General features: G+C 40.1%; 1 protein-coding gene across 14 annotated transcripts in view; it reads right to left on the bottom strand.

Moving 5' to 3' along the window:
* LOC136435198 (ELKS/Rab6-interacting/CAST family member 1-like) overlaps window positions 1-23,256 on the bottom strand; it is a 66,618-nt gene that overhangs the window by 8,557 nt on the left and 34,805 nt on the right. For 5 of the 14 annotated variants that reach the window (XM_066428469.1, XM_066428479.1, XM_066428478.1 and 2 more), the window contains exons 2-18: window positions 15,211-15,630; window positions 14,926-15,060; window positions 14,338-14,493; window positions 13,965-14,063; window positions 12,953-13,120; window positions 12,441-12,608; window positions 11,906-12,043; window positions 11,257-11,397; window positions 8,880-9,020; window positions 7,952-7,972; window positions 6,125-6,318; window positions 5,766-5,901; window positions 4,506-4,568; window positions 3,616-3,642; window positions 2,803-2,934; window positions 1,114-1,274; window positions 534-681 (exon numbers count right to left, since the gene is read on the bottom strand). In XM_066428469.1, the coding sequence (XP_066284566.1) occupies window positions 534-681; window positions 1,114-1,274; window positions 2,803-2,934; window positions 3,616-3,642; window positions 4,506-4,568; window positions 5,766-5,901; window positions 6,125-6,318; window positions 7,952-7,972; window positions 8,880-9,020; window positions 11,257-11,397; window positions 11,906-12,043; window positions 12,441-12,608; window positions 12,953-13,120; window positions 13,965-14,063; window positions 14,338-14,493; window positions 14,926-15,060; window positions 15,211-15,630 (2,448 nt within the window). The remainder of the gene's footprint in view (window positions 1-533; window positions 682-1,113; window positions 1,275-2,802; window positions 2,935-3,615; window positions 3,643-4,505; window positions 4,569-5,765; window positions 5,902-6,124; window positions 6,319-7,951; window positions 7,973-8,879; window positions 9,021-11,256; window positions 11,398-11,905; window positions 12,044-12,440; window positions 12,609-12,952; window positions 13,121-13,964; window positions 14,064-14,337; window positions 14,494-14,925; window positions 15,061-15,210; window positions 15,631-23,256) is intronic. The other 9 variants (XM_066428480.1, XM_066428483.1, XM_066428470.1 and 6 more) reach the window with 8 other exon arrangements.

Below are 23,256 nucleotides of genomic sequence, written 5' to 3'. Positions count from 1 at the left end.
CAAATTTCAGGTCATTTGGATGTATTTCCAGAGCACAGGAGGCCAAAATGTACGTTTTTGGTCAGAAAACCTCAATAAAATCACTTTCAAGGTCAATATCGAAAAAATTTAAAAAGGCTCCCAGGGTATTTACCCACTCTACCTGTATACCAAATTTCAGCTCAGTTGGTGCAGGGACGACCGAGCTGAGTCGATTACAAGATTTGACAGGAGAAAGAAACCATACGAACACAATATGTTGCGCCCAACAGTATGTTGGGCTCAACATAAAAACAGCATGATAACTTTTTGCTGTACTTTATTTAATGTATTATTTGTTTGAAATTTTAAAGTTAGCTATAGAATTACAGATTGAAGTTCTTAAGAAAGGCAGCAGCATTAGACTTTGTAATTATGTTCTGAAGAACATTCAATTTTATCTGGTGCACCAAAAATTCTTTCTGTGCACCCAATTTTTTTAGTTGGTTGCACCAGTGCACCTATTCCCAAAGATGAATTTCGAGCCCTGTATGGGAAACCATCCCCAGCCTCACCTGCTGTTTAAGTTGTTGTACAAACTGGTCCTTTTCCCTCTTCAGTGCTGCCACATCATCCATCGTCTTCTTCTTCTTGGAGGAGGAGAGTTCCAACAGGGCGATGTTGGCATCTTTCTCACTGATGGCTGCCAGCAGCGCCTCCTGTCTGCAAAGGCAGGAACAACAGTGTTCACAACAGTATCCAATCAGAGTCAAGAGCCACATTCATACTTTTCATAGAACTTAATATACCAGAGGGCATATCTGAAAACAACACATTCAGAATTACAGTCTTTTAAGGTATGAATCTTTCATATAGCTTCCATCAATCACAGCTAACGAGCAACCTTCCTGTTGTCCTTTGAACTACAGGGCAGAAGGATTACCCGATATACTAGGAGTCTTCCATGCACAATGAGAGAGTAGAATCAGCTGCCGGGTCATATTGTACAGGCACTGATAGGAGAGGCCTTTAGGGCTGGGCTAGTAGCCATAATCTCCACACTCCTTCAGTAATAGCCGAAGGTTCAAAGGTTCAAACAAACAAAATACCCCATTGGACTTGTTAAAGGGTAATCAAGAAGCAGGCATGTCTTACTTCATCTCCATAACTTCCAGCAACTGTTTTTTCCTGTCGGCACGTAGCTGGGCCAGGCGGTCCTCCTTCTCCTGCAGGCTGAGCGATGTGGACGCCAGCTTGGCATTGGTGGCTTGGAGGTGTTTCTTCATTCTGTCAATCTCCTGTGTCAGTTCTTCAACCTTAAGGGGTGGAACAGAATTAATCTCTGACATGGGCTATGCCTGAGTCTATCACTGATTAGAATATTATGAAAAGTCTGAGGAAAGGGATTTTTGGGAAGTCATTTTGGATAAAGGACTTACACCAGCTTGACATATCTCCTCATTGCTTTAGATACCCTTCATGCACCTTTCTCACGCGGCGGACATGATAGAATGAAGACGAGGCCAATGAGGCAAAGAAGCAAAAATAATGTACAGATTTAGTTTTCCTCCTAACTCACATTAAGTTTTAAAATATGATATCCAAGTATCAATATTACAACTAATGCAATGTACTAAAAAAGATGCAGCAATTTAGAGCTTCGTTGACTGATCCCATAGTCTCCGCCCTCCTCTGTCAGAGCGTAGAAATGCAAAATAAAAACATAGAAATGCAAATATTTGACGGTCATGCAGCCACTTCCTCATTGGTCGATTCTCTAATTATCAGGTAATCATTGGCTAAACTGGTAATTGTGATTGACAGTTAGGATCGGTCTAATGTTTGCCACAAGGGCCTCGTTTTCATTCTATCATGGCCGCCGCGTGAGAAAGGTCTATAAAGGCATGAGATGACAACTTAATCTTAGCGCACAGCATGTTCTAACTTCAGGATGTTTTCCTAGATTGGGCCCATACGTCTTGTTTTCAAGATATCCACAAAAGGACAAGTATATTCATCACAACAGATACTATAAGAGTGAAGATTATGCCTAGGACTTTTCATGTTAACTTTGTACATTTCTAATACTACATATCTGTCAACAGTCACTTGTCATGGTTACAGTCTTGCCTCGTCAGTCACAGTCATTTGCAACAGTCTGATCAGTCGCTTGGTGGAAGTCGATATAACTGAGAAGTGATTGGTTGGTCCTTGACTGGGCAAAACCATCTCCCAATGCTGTGACCAAGTAGACGGCATATCCTATATGAGAGTGCCCAATTCAAGGTCTGCCTTTCAAAGTATACAATGTATGTACCAACCATAATACAGTCTACAAGGAGCCAGACCTACTGTTACAAAGTTATCATACATACATGTACTGTACATGTACATGTACATGTACTTGACTGTTTTTGAAAAAAATTCTGTGACAGTCTTGTAAAACTTACTAAAATGTTGTTGAAAGGTACATTGTACCTAATTTTAAGCTGAAGCCTAAAATTATCATACATACATGTACTGTACATGTACATGTACTTGACTGTTTTTGAAGGTTAATTTTCACAGAACATTCGTCTTGAAAAACAATTACTAGACTAAGTATGTAACAATCTTGTAAAACATTACTAAAAGGCTGTTGAAAGGTACCTTCTTTTAAGCTTAAGGCTAAAATGCCTTCAACTATTTGGTACACTTTGTATGTTCCATGAAATATGTAAAACCACAATGAGTTTTTTAAGAATATGATAGACATCTTGTACTTGATCCAAGAACAAAGTTGGTCCGGCAAGATTATTCTTGCCCTTCTTTCCTTGACTTCTACTTGTGAGTTCCTCAATGTACCTGTTTTTCTACCGTCTGCTTCCCAGCCTGTGTCTGAGCCAGCAGCATCTCTCGCTCTGCGGTGATGTTCACACTCTGTCTCAGGGCCTCCTCCAACTCCTCGATTCGGTCCTCCTTCTGACGAACAAACGACTGGAGAAAACAAAACAAACCATTTCTCAACATTCATTCCACTTACTAGTACCTATTTCTTAGCTAGCCAAATTGCTTTCCAGAAACTCCAACAACTATCCATGAAAAAAAATGTTGCTCAGCAAGTCTTGCACCTTTTTGGTATAGGGGCCTCTTTTGGTTAAAATCCTTCTATCAACCATGTTTAAAGAAGCATATGTTTGGAAAGATGTAGAGTACATCTGCATGGCAGAAGATATGATGTACTGTATGATATATACTGAGACACAGGATAATGATAGGCAGAATATTTTGCCATAAATGTGCATCAGATTCTTCTATCTACAGGACATATAGAACATCACAAAACACAACCAAAGGAACATGTGTGGGGAGGCACATACAGCAACTTCAAGTAGTTCACAACAACACTGAAACACAGTTACAGGGGAAAAAAAAGATGTAAGTTGCAGCTACACTGAGATAGCCTGGTATCTAAACCTACTTGTGTATTATAGATTTGTGTATGAGGACATAGACGAGACACTTGGTAGCTATTATAAGTAGGTTTGGATACCAGGCTAACACTGAGAAGGGTGACGACGACAAACATAACCAAAAACGTTTTATACATCGTAGGGAAATGATAAGCATATATGTTGGACAAAGGACTGACTGGCTTAACAGTCCTGTACACTTTACCTTTTCTTCCATGACTCCCATTTTCAGCTGCAGAAAGGCAACATGTAAGCCAGTTTTTAGCAGTGTGGGTGAGAGAGCACACTCAGGTGGATTCATAGAAAAGTGTTCCTCTGTAACCAAGCCAAGTACCAACTTTTCTCGAACTCAACAAATGACGCTAACTGATTTTGCAACTGCAGAACTGACATTGTATCCGACATCTGCAATGTGTTACTTTTATGAAGTACATTGTACATGGCTGGGTTCCAAAACTGTAGTAGACTTAGAATTGTAAGTGGTTTGGCTGAGAGGACACGAGCAGAATTCAGAATAGTATGTTAGTCTGGTGGAGAGAATAAGGTACTTTGCAATACACTTGAAACAAGAAACTGTCCAAGAGTACATGTACTGTAGACATGATGCTGGGTACAGTGGATGTTCATAAACAACAAGTAGCTCTCCTGATGTACCATGATTTTCTTACACCGAATTCCCCCAGCCCTTTTCACGAACAGCCACTTAATACACGAGTCATGAACATCCAGCTGATGAATAGCTCAAAAGCAGAGAGTTCAAAAGCATGAGCATTAGTAAGAATTAGTAGTCACCATGCACATGGACCTTTGGATGTATGAGACACTGCATGCACCAAAGGTCATAGGTCATGCAGTAGATGTATCATGGGAAAATCGGACCAAAGTCGACAGTGATTGACCTCTGTCTTGTATTACTGATGGAGAGATGTCCACAGACTGAGACACACCACACCACATTCTACTCTAGCCTTAGCGATGAGGAAAAAACCAAACACAAGAAAAGCAAAGAAAGGTGAGAAATGGCAGACAAGCGTCAATCTCGGCCGATTTTGGTGGGTTTTCCCAGCGCTGTGAGAAACGTGGGACTGGTTTTACCTTGTTAGAGCTATGATACACATATGAGACCAAGGAATCCATTACTGAGGGCAGTTGAATCTGCTGAGTCATCGTGGGGTGGGGGGTGACAAATGACATTCACAATATTAGATCAGATCAACACTGTCCAGCTAAGGACTCATTCCTGCCAGGCATCTCCAGATATTGTGAGGAAACTTGATGACGTGCATTTGGCCTATACTACAGGTCCAGGAGCAGTTTTGATAAGAATTTAGATTGTAATGTATGCTCTGAGTGCTTTGGTTCAGTATTCTACATGATAGTACAAGTGAGATACAGTCTTGCTCTACTTTGGACTGTTCAAACCACATGCTCTATATGCATACCAGCATGCTTTTAAATTTTCTGGCATTCCACAAGCTTGCAAAAGTTCTGTCCCTGATATGTTTCATGTTAATGAATAAGCATTGCATTATGTGCTAGGTTATACCTTTTGAAGATATCAGTAAATTTTGTTTGTGGCCTTCATAATCTAAGCACTAACACATTGAGCAGAGGAAGCAGGAGAGTTAGCTGCTGATAAGACAGCAGCAAAAGTTTATTCCAGAACAGCTAAACAGCAAAATGGACAAATTTTTGGGGGTGTTAAAGAAATCCTTTTCTGAGAAATTAATCCAGCTTCGTAAGTGAGGTTGTTTTGTTCCTAAAACCTAATGTTACATTTTAGCACAACATTATTCTGCCAATACAGACTAAACTAAAACTTCCTAACGCTGGAATTTTATCTTAATGATTTTTTCACCTTTTCATTTCAAGGTAAACCCAATAGAGGGGCATGCTAGTACAGGATGAATGGAGAGTGGGATGATAAACGAGTAATATGGGTCATGATCTAACACCAAAATCCAGTGATGGAGGGATTAACAACGACCAGGCAAGCATGGAGAATGAAAGAACAGTCAAGTTAGATGGTACAGAGGAAAGAGGCACGGTTTTCAGCTTTGAACTGCCTTAATGCTAGCAGTATTAAAATCCTTAAGAGATTTGTAGCTTTAATCGTACACCGAATAGTACAATGTTTGTTTGTTTAGACTTGTGGGTTGTTCTATTTCAACAACATTGCACAATACCTGAATACCAGCCTTCTTTACTCCCTTCTAAGAATGAAATGACTATGAGATAAGAAATGGAAAAGGAAGATGTGATGGAAGAAATGGCAAGAGAAGAAGAAATTGAGTAAAAGCGAAATTCTACAGAATGAGATGAAAAGAAAACTTGTCATGGAGCATATCACCCTACCTGCATCTGCTGGGAGCTTTCTGATTGGTCGTCAGCATGCTTGCGGGCCTCCTCCAAAAGCTGCGCATTCTTCTTTTTCTCTGTTTGCTCACGATGCTTTATCGCTCCCAGTTTTTTGTTTGAGTCACGCATTTGTCTGGAAATATGAACAATTTGGGGTATTTAGTATTGAAATAACATAACCACAACACGTCTCAGCTTCAGAACTTAATGTCTCATCTTCAGGTTTCCAGCAGCCCCAGTGCAGTAAGTGTGCAAATTGGAAGTCAACACTTAAGCTGAGATTTCATCCCGCAAACTTGTGGTCTTTAACAGAAGAGAGCTTGCTAACCACTAACAATAGCACTTCCCAGTCTCACCTCTCCAGTTCCCTGATCCTGAGGTCCTTCTCATGCTTCTCATTCTCCATCTCCTTCAGGATCTCCAGCAGCCGGTCCACCTCCTGCTGGGACCGCGTCACCTCGTCACGGTACTGCTTCACCTGGTCCTCCAGAATGCCTGACTTCTCCGCAGCCTCCTTATTGGCTGCTGCCTGCTCAACAGACTCCTTGGCCTGGAGACGTTGGGAATAAGGAGGGCAGTGAGGATCTTACTGGCAGGATTTCTGTACAGTTGACCCTATGCTAAGGAAAGTTAGTTACCTCATCATGCCAGTCCTTGGATGGAAAGGAAATGAAGCATGCAAATGAGCCTGAAATGTTCTAAATCAGCAATATTAGAAATTTACCTTACTCAGCATGGATAGAGATTGTAGACAGCCTGGGATGCATGCATTGTCTTCAGGGCTGTGTTTTTATACTGTGCTGATGTTGTTTCTTTACACTGACATTTTAGAAAGCTCTGACAAGGATGAAATTGGCTTAGACTTGCTAACTTGTTTCTAAGAAACTTTTGTTTCCATTTACAAAATTCAATGTTACCCAGCAAGACAATTTTTTTCAGCTCCTCTGCTATGATAGGGTCAACTGTTTATACTGTTAAGAAATCATTCACGGTGCTATGACAATATGTTGACGGAGTCACATGAAACACCGACTGACATATAGGAATGACAAGACATAACATTCTACTGGTACATGTTACAATAAGACATGGAAAGCTGCCAACTGCTTGTAGCTCAACAAAGTGGATGAAGTTGACATGCATTATACTGAAGGTTCTGCGGGTTATACATGATTCTTGTCACCAGCAGCAGGCAACCTTTAACCCATTAAGAAGGCTGAAGTAGATTTTCACAATCTTAGCTTATGACAAGATTGATGGACCCTTTGTTATGCAATGATAAGGAAAGAAGCTTTTTTGATATCTTTGATAGGTACCAATTATTGTTGACAGTGAATATGACAGACATTACTAGAGTTGATATTTGGAAATGACTTGAGGTGGTTAGTCCTACATCTGTGAAAGATTCTCTAATGAGTGGCGCTGCTGAATATGGGAATTTACATGAAATTTGCCATTGATGTAAGCAAGGTTAGGGTGAGGGACTTATGTGTGAATAGAATATCTGTATATGTATTATAAACTACATTGGAAGGTCAAGAAAGTAGATATGAGGTGAAAACTTTGTAAGGTTCTTACAAAGTCAGTGAAGAAGAGTTAGATGTTAATGTAACGGTGCAATAAGTTAAGCTGTTGGTTTAAAGTGAAATACATGCTAAGCCATGGAAAAGAGACTAGATTGAGGCAAAGAAAATGTTAGATAGCATCATGTGGCGGCAAAATATCTTGGAAGATGACATCTATCATATTCTAATTCACTTTAAAATATGACTTTAAAAGAATTGGCACAAGATAAATGTAATCTCTGTTTTTGTTCCTTAAATATGAGAAATGTCACTTTCAAGATGTCATGTAATGCTGGTCACCTTGAATTTAAAAAGCCACTGGAAGTTTTGAACATTTCATCAACTTTAAGCCTTATATTGCAACTGTACAATGTCATAATGAATGACAATGTCATAATGAATGATCATACAGTAAAGTGTCACATATCAGAAAGGGTACGAGTCCTCTATATTATGTTTTTACGATTTTCAGATATATTGGATATATTTTGGCTATGGATATATTGGAATCCAACATTATCTGGTTGAAATTCTGCAGTGTCTTGTTAAACTGAAAGTGACCAGTGTGATGTGTATGTCACGGATGATATAGTGGAGTATCTGATATAGCTGACTTACTGCACGGACTTGCCTTGCTTGCTGGAGGGGCAGGGAAAAGAGGTGCAGGCATTTCAGAGCATGTACAATTGGTTCATCAGTGGTCATGGGAAACTGATTAACTCAGATTACAGCAGCATCTCTGCCAATCATTTACAATTTATCAAATTACACACAGAATGAGGGCATGTCGGTCATAAGTTGTGGTCAACTTTAGCACTGGGACAAGCTTTACATTTGTCTACTAGGATTGCAAATGGGCTTCAGCTAGCTATAACAACAAACAAAACTGTTGGTAACACATTACACGCCAGCCAACAAAGTGGTACTGCTACTCTATACATCATAACCATGGAATAGCTAGGCATGTGATACTAGTAGTGAAAAGCAACAGTTACAGTTTCTAGAACATGCAGACTTCACTCTTAATTTGACCTCAATGAGGACATACATGTAATCCTTGAACAACACTGATTACAATGTTCTTGAATTGATATATGCATAATCTTATAGTTATACATGTATGTGCCTTGCATGCACACAACAGCAACTTAGGGCTACTATATTTCAAATCTTTAGCTTCAATTTTTTTTTCTAATAACATGTGCTATGGCGTCACACTGACTAGGGATGAATACATGAACATCAATACAAATGTATGTGAAAAATGTAAATATGTAAACTGCTTCTTATGTATAATCTGACCTAAAAATCACAATCATTATGTCAATATGAATGATGTCATCATTTTTTTTGTGACAAAGAGGAAAAAACATCATTTGAAAGATGGGGTAGTCACTTATGAGTGTCAGCCAAATAAATGATACACTAGGTATTTTTGTTTGTCAAGTATTTGCAAAATCTAACAGACCAAAGCAGTGCAGTTCGTCTTCTTGTCAGGCCAGATTACACACACCCCATGGTACAGGAGAACCACAGCGAAACTTACCCGTTTGACTTGCATCTCAAGCTCGTTGACTTCCTCTGTTTTCTGTGACAACTGGATCTCCAGCTGCTTAAGACGCGAGTCCTTTTTCAGGCCAGCGGAGGCGAGAGAAGACGCATGTTCTTTTAGATCGAGAAGGTTGGACTGCAGGAAAAACAGAAATATGCCAGCGTAGGGTGGGGTTAGGCCAGGATCACGGACACAGGGGAAAATCTTACATGTACTCTAAGCAAAAGTAAAGCCTTCAAATGAATGTGCAATATGCAAGATGATTCAGATTTGATATTTACACCTTTCTCTACAACCAATAACGTTGCAACCGAGAAAGTGGAGTGTGAGAAATAAGCTGACTTTTACACAAACGGGTAATAAAGAAGAATGAAAAAAATCATGACATCACACATTCAACAGGAAAGCTTTGCCAATTAGTTAAGACAATAAGATGTTTTTTTTAAATGATTAACCAGGACAAACTTTACTAATCCATGTGTCATCTTTCACTGCTTGAAAAGACGAATTCCCCCAAGGTAACGACTTAAATTCTGGAATCTTGTCTTCCTGTCTGGCTATCAACAATAATACATTATGGAGTCGAGAAATATATATTTTAAAATTACCTGTTTTCTTCTTCATAAAACATCCTTCTTTCTGTTATTTTGCCAAGAAGGTACAAATGTATATGGTCTTATTGAGAACAAGGTTATCTTAGGACAGTTAATACCTGATGGCGCCTTTACTGTGAATGTGTCCCTCATAACAGGGTAGCAAACTTCCCGTACAAATCATTACATGGAGATGAGTTTGACCTTTTTTACAACATAATTGCTTCTGAGGTGCAAAGGACATTAACATTAGGACAGCTGTGGGACAATACTTATGTCTGCTGGGAGACATCTACCACAAACTGCACCATTTTGGACCTTCAGTGCTGTAATGTTTCAGTCCAAGCGTAAAATTGATATAGGGACGCTGCGACCAACATTTCAAGGGTGTAAAGTATTTACATTGGAAAATGTGGTAACAGGTAATACCAATGCTGCATTTAATGGTGTGTAGAAACTTGCCTGCAACAGTACAAGAATACAGGCAGAGGGAAAAAAACATTATTTTTGTATATTCTCAAACTGGCTTAGTGATGTGATGCACTCTAATTCATTAGCATTCCTAACGGCATACCCATCTTTTGTCCCTATTGTTAAAAAAGAATGTTCATTCTAATCCACATGATTAATGTTGGAATGTTAAAAACTTGCTTCATGGTTTAAAGCCATACATTTTGACCATCTGTCGCCTGTTATTAGCTTTGGGTATGCATTATACAACAACCTATGGACTCAGTATCTTTATGATCTTCCTGATATGACCCAGAGGCATCATATTCTAAAAACTAAAGGGCTGTCAAAGCAGAAGATAAAAGAGGCTATTCACTGGGCATCTAGGACACTTCAATCAATCTCTATCTTGTGAAAGAAAAAATAAGGTCATTGGAAATTGGATGGACTAATAGAAAACTTGTAAAATTCTTTATAGCTGGAATAGTAATCAAAGGGCTTAAAGGCCATTGAACCTTTTTCTATAATTCAATAATATCTTGTCAAAGGCAAATGCAGATTTACATGTTTACCACATTTTTTTTTCTCATAGAAGCAGTGTAACTGTCACTGTAACATTTATGCCAAATAGAGATGAATGCTCCGGCCATACTGAAAGAACAGCGATTATATGCATGTCTGGAACGGAAACTCACATGTAAGTAAGACTGTGAGGCCCCAATAGCAGTATTGTAAATGCATTTAAGTTCGCATGGTTTTTATTTCGCGCTGAGGCGAAAAATGAAGTGTTTGTGGTGGTTTTATGTTTGCGGCAGCGCTATTGTCAGATACTGCTACAGTACTGGACAAAAATGTTTGCCGTGGTTTTAAGTTCGTGGTGAAGCGACGCCGTGAAAACCGCGAAAATAAAACCACAGCGAACATTTCTGCATTCACAGTTTTCCACATTGACCTGATTCACTCTGACAGAGGGCTTCACAGGGTAATACACAATTATGGTCAGAGCAAAGTACTGACAACGGCACAGTTGGCAAATGTATCTACCTATAAACTCATACTGACACACATGACAATGAAGATATCAACGTAAAGTTAAGGGAAGCGCAGGATATACATGATGTGTGCAACAAGACCTGACACCTAAGGGTTACCCAGGCCAGTAAAAACTTCAGCAGTCTTACAGCAAATGCTGTGTTCCTGCTTGCCAAAATCACAATAGGTAAAATCCTGTCATACAAACAATGCCGTTGGAGCATATGCACCAAGGAAAGAAGGCAGTGTCTATAGCAAATGACATGAACGACACCTCCTGTCTGTTCCAAGCTCACCTGGTTCTCCGCCAGCTCGTTCTGCAGCGTCTCCACTTTGTCCTTCAGCTCTCTGTTCTCCTTCGTCAAGTTGTCTTGTTCTTCCTGTCGCTCGCCCTCTGAACGCTCTCTCTGTGATTTCAATCTGTCTATCTGTCGCTCCTACATGTCAGTGAATGAATTAACTTTATTGCCCAACAATCGCACATGGTATAAGCGGTGATAAGACATTTCAGAGGCAGAACATTGTTTAAGTAGAATTCAGTACCCCCAAACAGTCTGATAAGCATACCATCTTTCCCATCATCAAGTTTTAATAATACTGCATGATGATAAATAAAAAGATGTCATAATAATTAGGCAAAAATTTTGTAGTCTGCTACAATCTAAAGTCTGTCTACAGTCCAAATGTCTGTCACGGTCCAACCTGTCCAGTCTGTCCCCTTTGTCTGTTATGTCTCCATTTGTCACTCATCTGTTAGTGGTAAGCACACTGTTTAGAACAAGTCATGATGAAATACGACAGGCTGCATGTGTTAATGACTGTTAAAGGAAAAGTTTTAAAGTGCACTGTCAGTGATATAATAAATCAGTCCTAAGTGCCAATTGTTTCAGACAAACACACCATAAATTATCAGTGATTTGTGACCCCCAAAAAAGAACACAGTACCTTCTCGCTGAGTGCTTCTTCCAAAGTGATGAGAGCACTGTCCGAGTTACTAGTGTCCTGCTGAAGTGACTTGACTCTCTCCTTCATGGTGGAGATCTGCTTGTCCTTATCCTTGAGCTGCTCCTCAAGATTTTCATTCTAAAGGCAGCACCGACAAAACAGCTTAGCTTTGTTTTGGCTGTTGCATTCCCTTAACTGACAACCAATTAGAAGAAAATAGATGCATAACTTAAGACAACTAAAACCACAGATGATTATGTAAACTACAATAAAATACCATACCATTCTTTGTTTAAGTGAACAAGAAATCTCATCCACAGAAAAAGGGGATTTTTCCAAAACACTTTGATAACCCAGCCATTAATCACTGCCATCCCTAGCTTAGAAGATCCACTGCAAAATTCAGTTGAGACACTAAAGGATTCTGCCTGTCAGTTTACAGTGACTAAAGGATTTACACATCATTTTGCATCCCAGTCATCTTGCTAACAAGACCCCATTCCAGTCCAATGATCCTGTCAATCATCCCGCCCACCTTTCTCTGCAGCACAGTGATCTTCCTCTCCTTGATGTCCATCATATCCTTGACCTCTGTCAGCTCGGAGCTGTGTTTGTTCTTCTCCGAGCTGAAAGAGGAGATTTGCTTGTTCTTCTTGTCAAGGAGTTGGTCCTTCTCCTCTAACCGCATCCGCATTGAGTCAATCTGGTGGGTCAGCAACATGTTTTTTTACTTTTAGGCGTCATTAGTTTTATCATGAAAACAGCACCATTCTTTCCCTTTCTTGTGAGAAGGACAGTTATGGAACATTCCATCTTATGTGATTCTCAGCAGTTATGTACAAATGGGCATGAGGATTGCAAGCTCCTGAGAATTGTTTTCGAATAAATGCTGGAAAAAATGGTTAGCTGATCAAAGACACTAAATGGTGCAATGAGGTAGCATGGTGCAAAGTGTGTTATTCAAGAATGATATCGCAGTAACCTTGTTACCACAAAATTGATACATGTCAGCCCACACTAGATGGCACAATCTAAGGAACTACTCACGTCTGCTGACAGGATCTTGGAGTGTTCCTCCTTGGCAGCCAGGGATTCCTTTAAGACGTCGATGTGCTGCTGCTGGTCCTTGAGCTGGTTATGCATGGTGTCCACCTTGGTCTGCATGGTCAGCATCTCTGTCTCCTTCTTGTTCAGTTCTGACTTCAGCTGGTCAATCTATTGAGAAAACAGAGCACAAGGACACAAACATACTTAGAGTGATAAATTTTGATTATCCCAAACCAAAAATGGCCTGCCCAATGCGGTATGCAGAGCACTGTCAATGAAAAAAATTCATCATGATAAATGTTTCTTAAATAAAGCTACAATTAACGTTTTTCTGTAATGGTGACTGTAAATGTGACAATAGAGTAAAAGATACAATGAAAACTTATCAACTAATAAAAACACAATTGCTACCCAAGCTCTACTGATGGAGAGTTACATATATACAGGTTATGTTTGAGGGTAAAAATAAGAAGAGTATAACAAAGTTTTTTTTTTCAAAAGTAGCTTCTTATAATCTAGCATTGACATCAACATAAAGAGTCATTCAACAACTTCATACCTGGAAGTACAAGTGACATTTCACTAAATCCCTACTTTATTGTTAGGCAGACTGGAAAAGTTAGTAAATGCTGTAATTTCTACATGACTATTGATCTACATGTATGAATGACGCAGTAAGTGTGTGCAGTGCAGGGGTAAATAGATCCGTCACCATATCAGCTACGTATACCCACTCTAAACACCTGATAAAGGAAAATGCAGACAGATGCGTTATAGTTTATTGGACCATAATGAGTTTCTACATGATGGAGTGACACTTTCTGTCATCTGGAATAATGTATGTACATATACAGCTGCTCATCTACAGGAGAGGCGCCTGAGAAATGACGGATAGAAAAAAATAAGGGTCAGAAGCAGCAAGAGACAGTTCCCGTCACCCTGACCAGCAGCACACCACTAATTCAACACCACCCTAGTAACCATCACCATAGTAACCATCACCGAGTGGTACCTTTTCCAGCACGAAGGCCTCTGCCCGAGGGGACAGAGGGGTCGCGTTTTCCCATGGCGGTGAAGAGTTACTATCATCCGAGGTGTACCTGCCATTTTCCTGGGGAGAGAAAAGGACTTATCTCTTGTTAATCTTTCCTGAGCTTGTGTTGTATGAAACAGGGTGCAGACACAGCGAAACATTCCAACAGGAGCTACACAGCTAACATCAATGATTTTATTTTCAAATTTTCAATAAATCAAATAAACAGGCAACAAGGAGCAACTCGAACACCTTCCGATTATGGTATCTGAGGTAACTGCTGGAAGTAATATACATTTAACAATAATGGGACATGTCTTCGAATGATATTTTTGCAGAGAGTAAGCCCTACCTTGTTCTTCATGAACTTGGAGTGAGACTTGTAGACCTCGAGCTGCTTCACTTCCTCCTCTCGCTCTTCTGAACTGACAGCACCATTGGATCGCAGCGACATCAAGTCCTCCTCAAACTCACGCAGCTGCTTCTCAAGCTGGCTGATTTTCTTCTCCTGTTTAGTTAGAGACAATGTGGATACAACGTGTTACATTTCACATATGTTGTACTGAAAGTGAATGCCTTTTTATCAGATTTGGAGCAAGATTTTCAGATCGTTGAGATTAACGGATACCATCGTCTGCAACAATTGAACACAACTAATGTATCACAAACATAATATGAATAGTAACAGCTTGTTTCAAGAGGGCCCTTTCCTCTGTACACACCAACAAAAGCCCTTCCCACTTTGTGGAAACATCATGCTCCAGAATTCTTATTCATGAGGCTGTACAAAGGACACAGTTTTGTAATACTTTTTACAAGACCCCACCCCTAAGGTATTGCCAAAATGTGATAGGTAAAGGTACTCTATGATGAACAAAGCCAAAGAAGATAAATAAATTGACTGTCTTTTTTCTGTGACTTCATTTAAAACAAGTCCTACCTTTGACTCTATGATGGCCTGCAGTGCGGTGACCTTGGGGAGGTCGTTCTGCTGACCGTTGCGCTGCATGTGGTGGTGACTGTGGGAACCATGGGAACGGAGTTGATGGCTGTTGTCCGAATACTTCAGGAGTTCCTGCGAAATACAGTCAGAAACACCAGTCATGGTTGAAGGACCAAGAATACACAAAACAAGTCTGACGAAATAACAGCCACTGGCATTTCTACACAAAAATCCAGCTCCCCAGACTAACTATGCATAACCCCAAGAAGTAACAGGTCGCACCTCCTTGAGGTTGTTGATGTCCCTGTCACGCTGCTCCAGACTGGACTCCAGGTGTGTCACTTTGGCCTCCGCTTCAATCATCTTGCTCTTGACGCGATCATAATCCCCCCTCTCCTCCTCCATGCTCTTCATGGCTAACCCCTTACTCTGCAGCATTTCTAACAGCTTCTTGATGGACTCATCACGGGCCGACAGCGTCTGTTTCTGGGTCTCGATGCGTATCTCCAACTCTTCCACTGTCTTGCGTAGAAGGAACAGTTCCTTGTTTTTCCGCTCGTTTTCTGACCACAAGGTCTCATAGTCCAGGTCTGATTGAGAGGAAGATGTTCCGGGTTTGACCGTCCCCTCCTGGAAGAGTTGGTTGAGGTCTCGCTGGGTTCGCAGTTCATCTTGCAGGGCCTGGATGGTCAGTTGGTGGTGCTGCAGAAACAGAATAAGAAATGGTGAGCAGCTTGTTCTCCTTACTTGCAACATACATAGTCCATTCAGTGAGCTACATGGTAACAACAAAAAAAGTGATGATTGTTTTTAAACTCAGTCCTTTGAGAACTGCACCTCCCTGACACCACACCACTGACAATTAAGGAGACAAATTGTCATCTCAGTTCAAGCAAATATGCAGCCAAGCATACACATTATATTTTTGTGCTTTCATTTAACATTAAAATGTCCATGATACAATGTGATTGTTTGTAAATCATTGTGAGATGCATGTAATATCAAGAAAAAATGTCTGTGTGTGCTTTCTACTGATGCCGTGGTGTTTGTACCAAGAAAAGGACAACTTATCTTCAGGGTTTGTCTTTGAGGCTTTTTTTAGTACCGGTATGGCCCTAAAGCCTGGATAATGTAAACTTTGAAATTGAACAAAACTACTTTAAATGCATTTCAGTTCGCATGGTTTTTATTTCGCGGTAGGGTGAAAATTAAGTATTCGCAGTGGTTTTAAGTTCGCGTATGAAACAATAGTAGCACTACAGTCATGGCATGGATGGGCAAAAAGTTTTGCGGTGGTTTTAAGTTTGCACTGAATAGTTCACCGCGAAACCGCATTACCTGCATAGCAATTCCCATGGAACTACATTGTACTTGAAACATTTCAAACTTGTCAGGTCAATAACCTGAACCACCTTCATGTTGCTGCGTAATGGAACTTGATGCGGGCTATTTTATAATGGAGTTGAAGTGGAAAGCTAGTTTTTCTTTAGAAAGCCATTTGCTTGCACTGGCTAATAATTAATATATGGAAAAACTCCACAGGGGGTACAAAGATGAGTGACTTCAAAGGCCTTGGCCTAGCAACACACACATGTTCAAGCAACCAAAGCTTTCTGACTTGAACAGTGAGAGAACTAATGTCATTTATCAAGTATCAAGTATCCATGCCTAGATCTCAGTTTTCTTTCGAGGTATTCTGGCATGCAATCTATTTATTCCAAAATCAAAGTAAAGCACAAACCACTTGTAAATAATTAGATGCCTTGAAAATTGTAATATCATAAACAGACCTAATTAACAGGTTAGTTAGATATTGGCATACAGATATTTCACAGTATTTAGAATTATACAGAATGTTTTTCTAATTCACCTCCAAGAACTGAATGAAACATTGATTTTGATTTTAACAAAGGCACCTTCACTGTTTTATAAAACTAATGTGTCAACTCAGTGAATAAAATCATGCAGCAGACCATAACATGATGAATGTGAAGAACACCGTTCAGTTTTACAACCGTGAATGTGCAGCTAATTTTCCGGTACTTTGGTTGTTCTGGACAATGCACTTTTGCACCTGACTGGTAGCTGTATTCACCTGGGAGCAATTACCTCGGTCATGAAATATTCATGCTCTGTAGGCTTAAATGAAATGAGCAGCAGCATTTCAGACAGATGCCTTTTATATCCATCTTATGTTGGGCCATACAAAATTATACCTAAGAAAATTAGAGGGTTTACACCAGTGTGATTTTAAAAGGAGCACACATTAAGACCGACTTTGTAAGGTTTTTGGCTTTCTTCAATGCAATGTCTGTAGAATGTATGATAGTCCATTGATTCTACAGAAATTTTCTTCAGAATGTATTCCTTTTACTTTGTACATTGTACAAGGGCAAACAGCCTGACATGATGATGATGATGATGATAACAAGGTTAGTTATTAAGTAACTAGACCATCAGGTCTCCTCACAGCTTCCCAACAAACCACAACCTGTCCTTCACTCACTGTCTGCAATAACTACCGCTTGACAACAGGCAGCAAGTGTGTCCCTTTTCACTAAAACAATTACACTGTACAACCTGCATTTGCCTATCACTATAGACATTGCATGAAAAAATATGGGTCACCCGTGAGACCGTCACAATCAGATTGGATGGGATGAGATGAATATGATAGACAGCATCAACTCTTTCATTTCTTTCTCATGATCAGTATGCTCCCTGTAACACCAGCTAACAATTGTTTCCACCAGTTTTTCTGGATGTAGGCAGTGAGTGAATTTCAAGCTAAGGTGGTGAGCCTTACAGCAAATTTACGGAAAGGGAAATGAAACTTGTGTATCAATTCATGAACTGGAACTTTTGCACAGAGCTTAGTCATCACTGTTATTCATAGCTAGAATCTTATGCCCATCAGCCCACAATTATCTCCAGAAAACACTGACCAGAGTTGATGAGTTGACATGGACATTTCTGGGTCAGGGAGCCTCCAATTTCCCCCCACAATGTTTGGGTAATTACAACACTGGACTCCAATCAGTATACTAAGAAACCAATAATTGGAAGACTCTCTGGCCTGTGTCTTACACAGGAGTTAGCAGGAGAGTGTGTAAGCAGAATTTGATAACATCAGGTCTTATGTTGATCCCCCATAGTGGTAAAAAAAACTGATATTTGAGGGATGAGTCATGGACATGAAAATGCTACATTTACCCAGTGATACAGAAACATATACTATAGCAGTTAATTGTGATACATTATGTATGTCCTTCAATCCACTCATGCATTTGCTGTTTCACAACAGGTTGTAACATACATTTCAGCACCGAGGACAGCCCCAATGGTTGTTGGTGTGGTCAATGATAGATTACCTTTTCTTGAAAAAGTGCTTGTGCAGCTGAATGTCCTTTCGACGTTTTCCTAATTTACTAGCCATGGGGTATTTTGACCTAATCCTTTTAGGTGACCATTTATAGCACTGTGAAATTGAATTGAGCATGACCATTTGAAAATCGAACTAGGGCAACAGTCTATCACATACAGATACAGGTCACAAGAGCCATGTTCTGAACATCACCCAAAAAATCTGACATAAAAACTGTTACTGTATACCTTCATCTCAGTATTACCATAGCAATGAAAATTTTCTTACATATTCCAGTTTACCACATCAAGGACTATAGTTTGGAAAGTTGCCCACAAAGAAACTTCAGGTAGGGAAATCTTCCATTCTGACAATGCCTTTAACGAGTTAGACATGCGTAACTTGCAAAAGCATGACTGCAGCATAATGACTAATGTTGCTGGGGTAATTTAATTCCCTGTATGTCTACCTTCTTCAGTCAACACACTGTAGTTCCAGCTATAAGTTCTTCCTTCAGAGCCACTTCTTGCTACATAACCATAAATCATGCACCTGTGGGTCCAGTGCTGCCCTTTCTCCCATCTATTGTATCCCTCTGGCACCCTCCTATAAACTGCCGCGGTAACATGGACATTTATTTCTCTTTCATCTGTAGTCCCTGGTGTCATTAGCTGACACCTCCAGGACAGAAGACAGCTTGCCAAGCTTCGCAGCTCACAAAAGCAAATGTGAATCTAATTCCATCCCCTCAGGAATCAGACATCTTGAGACAATATCAGGGCAAGACAGATGCTGACACAAGCAGTCAATGAGACTGTAGTATCTCATGATTGGCATGGGTCTCTTTGGTTCAATGTAATCAAAGGCTGCAGGCAATTTGATCTGATATCTCTTGAGGTGCACAGGGAGGAAAGAACAAAAGTCCTGATATCGCTAATTGGCCTGCTAGTTTAATAGTTTAGATGAGCCTGAATGGTAAAAATGTCAAGAGTTGGGGACAAAGTACAACAATCTCTATTGCCTCTTATCTTAAGGCATGGCAGAGTGCTTTATTGACAAGAGGTGTTGCTGCAACTTCTAAATGATGGAAGGAACACTTGGGAAGAAATATCAAGGCTTTGTACTCCATTATTGCTCATCCAAACAGCAGAATTGATCTTGTGCCAACTTGGCACTGGTCTCTTCTCCCATTAGACTCTGCAAACATTGCCACGAAATGTCTGGAGCGGAGGACGTGGTGATTCATCCTGACAGGCACAGGTAGACAAATGCAGGTAATAACACAAGAGAAACGACTTCCTGTCATCAAAGCTTTATGAGAAAACTTTTCCATGACAGAGTTATAATAACCAGCTGATGACATGTTTTTTTTCACAATAGATACATGTGCAAATATATGGTATGTCACAGACAAGAAGCATCTAGATTACCATATGGCAACAATGATGAGTATGTCACACAATATGGAGAAAAACCTGCATACATCATGTAAGGGATTTTCAAAACTGACTACAATACTTATGAAAACTTTCCTGATTTGTGGATCGGTGCCAAACTTTGAGCAAGCAGAGACACAAACTTGAGATGGTTTGAGCTGAACAGTTTGCTAAGCTATTGCCTGCAGACAGGCAGAGACTCAGCGTAATACAATTCTTCAGGGTCACTGATAGAATGCAGGAAACCTTGGAGCTGCTAGACATGCTGGCAATACAGGTTCCATCAAGCTGATGGAGGTCATACATATGGCAAACACATTTAAGGCAAACTTGAAGGTGACTGTCATTGGAACAAGTGTGACACTGTGATATCCAGACATGTACTTGTATGAGGCTGTGGAGTACTTAGCCAGCAGTCACCTTTAACCTGCTGCAGACTCTGGATGTGATTCTGAAAGGTGTCGTAAACTTGGGAGTTGCAGGAGATGCAGTTGCATGATTTGTTGAGCTGAAGGTCAGTGATAGAGCTACTTTGACCTGAATGTCCAGACGAATCTGTCACTGTGATTAAAACTGCTGTTACTAATGGACATGAATGAGACAGGAGGATTCTTGTGGATTGCTGAGCTGGTGGCCACCTTCAACCTTCTGGAGACACAGTCAGTAGAAGTTGTATATCTTGGATTTACTGGAGACCATACTTCATTGATTTGGGATTCACTGGTGGCAGTGTTGAGACCTAAAGTACGTGTACCAGACCCAGCACTACTGATGCCTGCAGGCGAACTTTTGTGATTACACCTTCCAGACATGCAGGAGACACCGAATTTCCTGGGGATTACCCAACTGGCAGCAAGCCTAATTCGTTATGAAAAGTGGCAATGAAAGTGGAAAATCTGCCCTTCTGAAAAATGTGTTAGACTGGCATTTGGCTGTGGATGAGATAAAACCTCATGTTTATTCCACACCCAGCAGAGTGACTGGTGCAGTTGACCTTTACTGAAGCACCCAATTCAGCCTTAATCCTACTGATATGGAGAACTTTGCACAGAGGAAATATTCCCGTTTTCATGCTCTGTGAAAGGAGGCCGAGCTGGAACTCCTTCATGTTTCAGAAAAATAGCAGGATACTTTAGTTATAAATCCAGGTATCTTTAGTACCAGAAGAGACCTTTAGAAATCACAGAGTGCCAGTAAAGCAGAGCTGCTTCCATGATAATAAGAAAATTAAAAACTACCATGATCTGGCAGAGCAAATGTGCTACAAACATGCTAGCAATATTGCAGACAGTCTGACTAATACCCAGAAATTGAAGGAAATGTGTCTTTCCTGAATGTATTCAGTAAAATTGTGATACTGTAACTTAAGTCTAGCCACTTTTCATCGTATGTCATTAGACAGTCCATGGTGCATCCCAGTAAAAGAGCCTCTTACAAACAATTCTGATGGTTGGATACCCTACTGAAGGCATACAACATGACGGTCTATGATATAAAAGAGTGACCTCCGCAAACACCAATGGTCTTTGCTTTGCTGCAGATACGTTGATGGATATTTCACTTAGCCTGATCGAATAACTGTAAATTGCCTCTAAGGGCCAGCTGCACACATTACAACAACTTCATAACTCATATGTGTAACCCGTGACATACAAGTAGTTTTAACCTATTAGTAAGTTTTAACCATATATAGTTGGAATACTGTGCCTGAATGGTCCTTTTATATACTTTTAGAAGAGTACTTAAAGTGTATAAGACACCAATGATGTCAGAATAAAAAATTTCCGGAAATTACATAATCCAGAATAATATTGTTTAATATCATAGGCATTTGCACAAAATACACACCCTTCAGACGTTATTGAACCTCGAACCATCAAAACATCATACCTCCAGCTTTTGATTCTTCCCACCAGGTAATTACATTAATGTGACTTTACTCTTCCAATGACATCACATTGACCATGGCAGCTGGTTTGGAACTTTGCACTGCGGCTCAGAAAGAACGTTCTTTTGAAAAGCAAATAAGCTAAATATTATGATATATTTTAATTGAATGTAATAACTATAATTGAGCACTGTTTGCTCGTCAAATGATGTTTTTCACAAGCCATGGTGCAAGGTTCCGAACCGGCTGCCGTGTTTTTGTGACGTCATCGGAAGAGTTAAGTCACTGATTAATGTCATTAACTGGTGGGTAGATCAGAGAAAAATCAAAAGCTGGAAGTATAGTCTCTTATGGTTCAATGTTACATAACATCAGAAGGGTCTGTATTTGTTTATATTCATTGAATGATACTATTTCTATTACAGATAATAAGAAGATGCTGTATTTTGGTGTCATAAACACTTTAAGGAAAAATACATGGGCTTTGGATAAAACTTCAGCAGTCTCTAATTTTCAGTGGAGGTAAAAGCCAACAATATTTCCTGGTATACCTAGTCAATCTAGTTCATATCTTCAAAAGCTACATTGAATGTAAAACTTCATATGGGTAGACATCTGCTTGATGTTGCTATGCATATCAATAGTTAAGTAAAAATGCTAGTATCGTTCTACACAAATTTTTAGTATTTGCTTCAACTTCTTTTAACTTACAATTGTCACATGATGCCAATACTTACATGCACTTTTCTTTTTAATTCACCCATGTCTCGTATCCTTGGACTGCTGCTCCTACATCTGCCGATGTGCTTTTTTTGCTGACTCCCATTCACGTCATTGACAGGTCTGGATCTCTGGTATACTATCCCATCTTTATCCTCTGTACCAATCATCCTTCCATGCAACATTTCATCCCTGTTCACGTCATTGACAGGTCTACATGTAGATCTCTGGTATACCATCCCATCTTTATCCTCTGTACCAATCATCCTTCCATGCGACATTTCATCCCTGTTCACATCATTGACAGGTCTAGATCTCTGGTATACCATCCCGTCTTTATCCCCTGTACCAATCATCCTTCCATGCAACATTTCATCCCTGTTCACGTCATTGACAGGTCTAGATCTCTGGTATACCATCCTGTCTTTATCCCCTGTACCAATCATCCTTCCATGCAACATTTCATCCCTTTTGTTGGAAGCTATTTTTCTCAACACTGCATTCCTGTCTTCTGTTTTGACAGTGTGATGATATGAAGTCTCATTCCCATCTCCTTCGCTGCGTGTCCTGACAAAAAATCTGCCATCCACATCTCCTGAGCTAATAGCCCTATCGTATGACATTTCATCCTCACGTCTCGAGCTAACAATTCTGTCATACCCTGTTCCACTGCTGTCTAATGTACTAAACATCACATCCAAGTTTCCAGTGCTGATAGACATATATGTCCTGTCTCTACATGGATCTACACTAGCTCTCCCCTTGTATGACATGCCTCCTTTGTCCCTGGTACTGACAGCCACATCAAAATACCCCATATTAATTGCCCTGTCATTTGATGCTCCCTCCTTGTCGCTTGTGGTAATTGTTCTGTCACACAATGTTACATCCCTCCCTGATGTCATTGCCTTCAGTTCCAG

Source organism: Branchiostoma lanceolatum, chromosome 5 (assembly GCF_035083965.1).
Source record: "Branchiostoma lanceolatum isolate klBraLanc5 chromosome 5, klBraLanc5.hap2, whole genome shotgun sequence".
NCBI classification, from domain to species: domain Eukaryota; kingdom Metazoa; phylum Chordata; class Leptocardii; order Amphioxiformes; family Branchiostomatidae; genus Branchiostoma; species Branchiostoma lanceolatum.
Note: the sequence above shows the minus strand (reverse complement) of the source record. Positions and strands in the feature narration are given on the sequence as shown.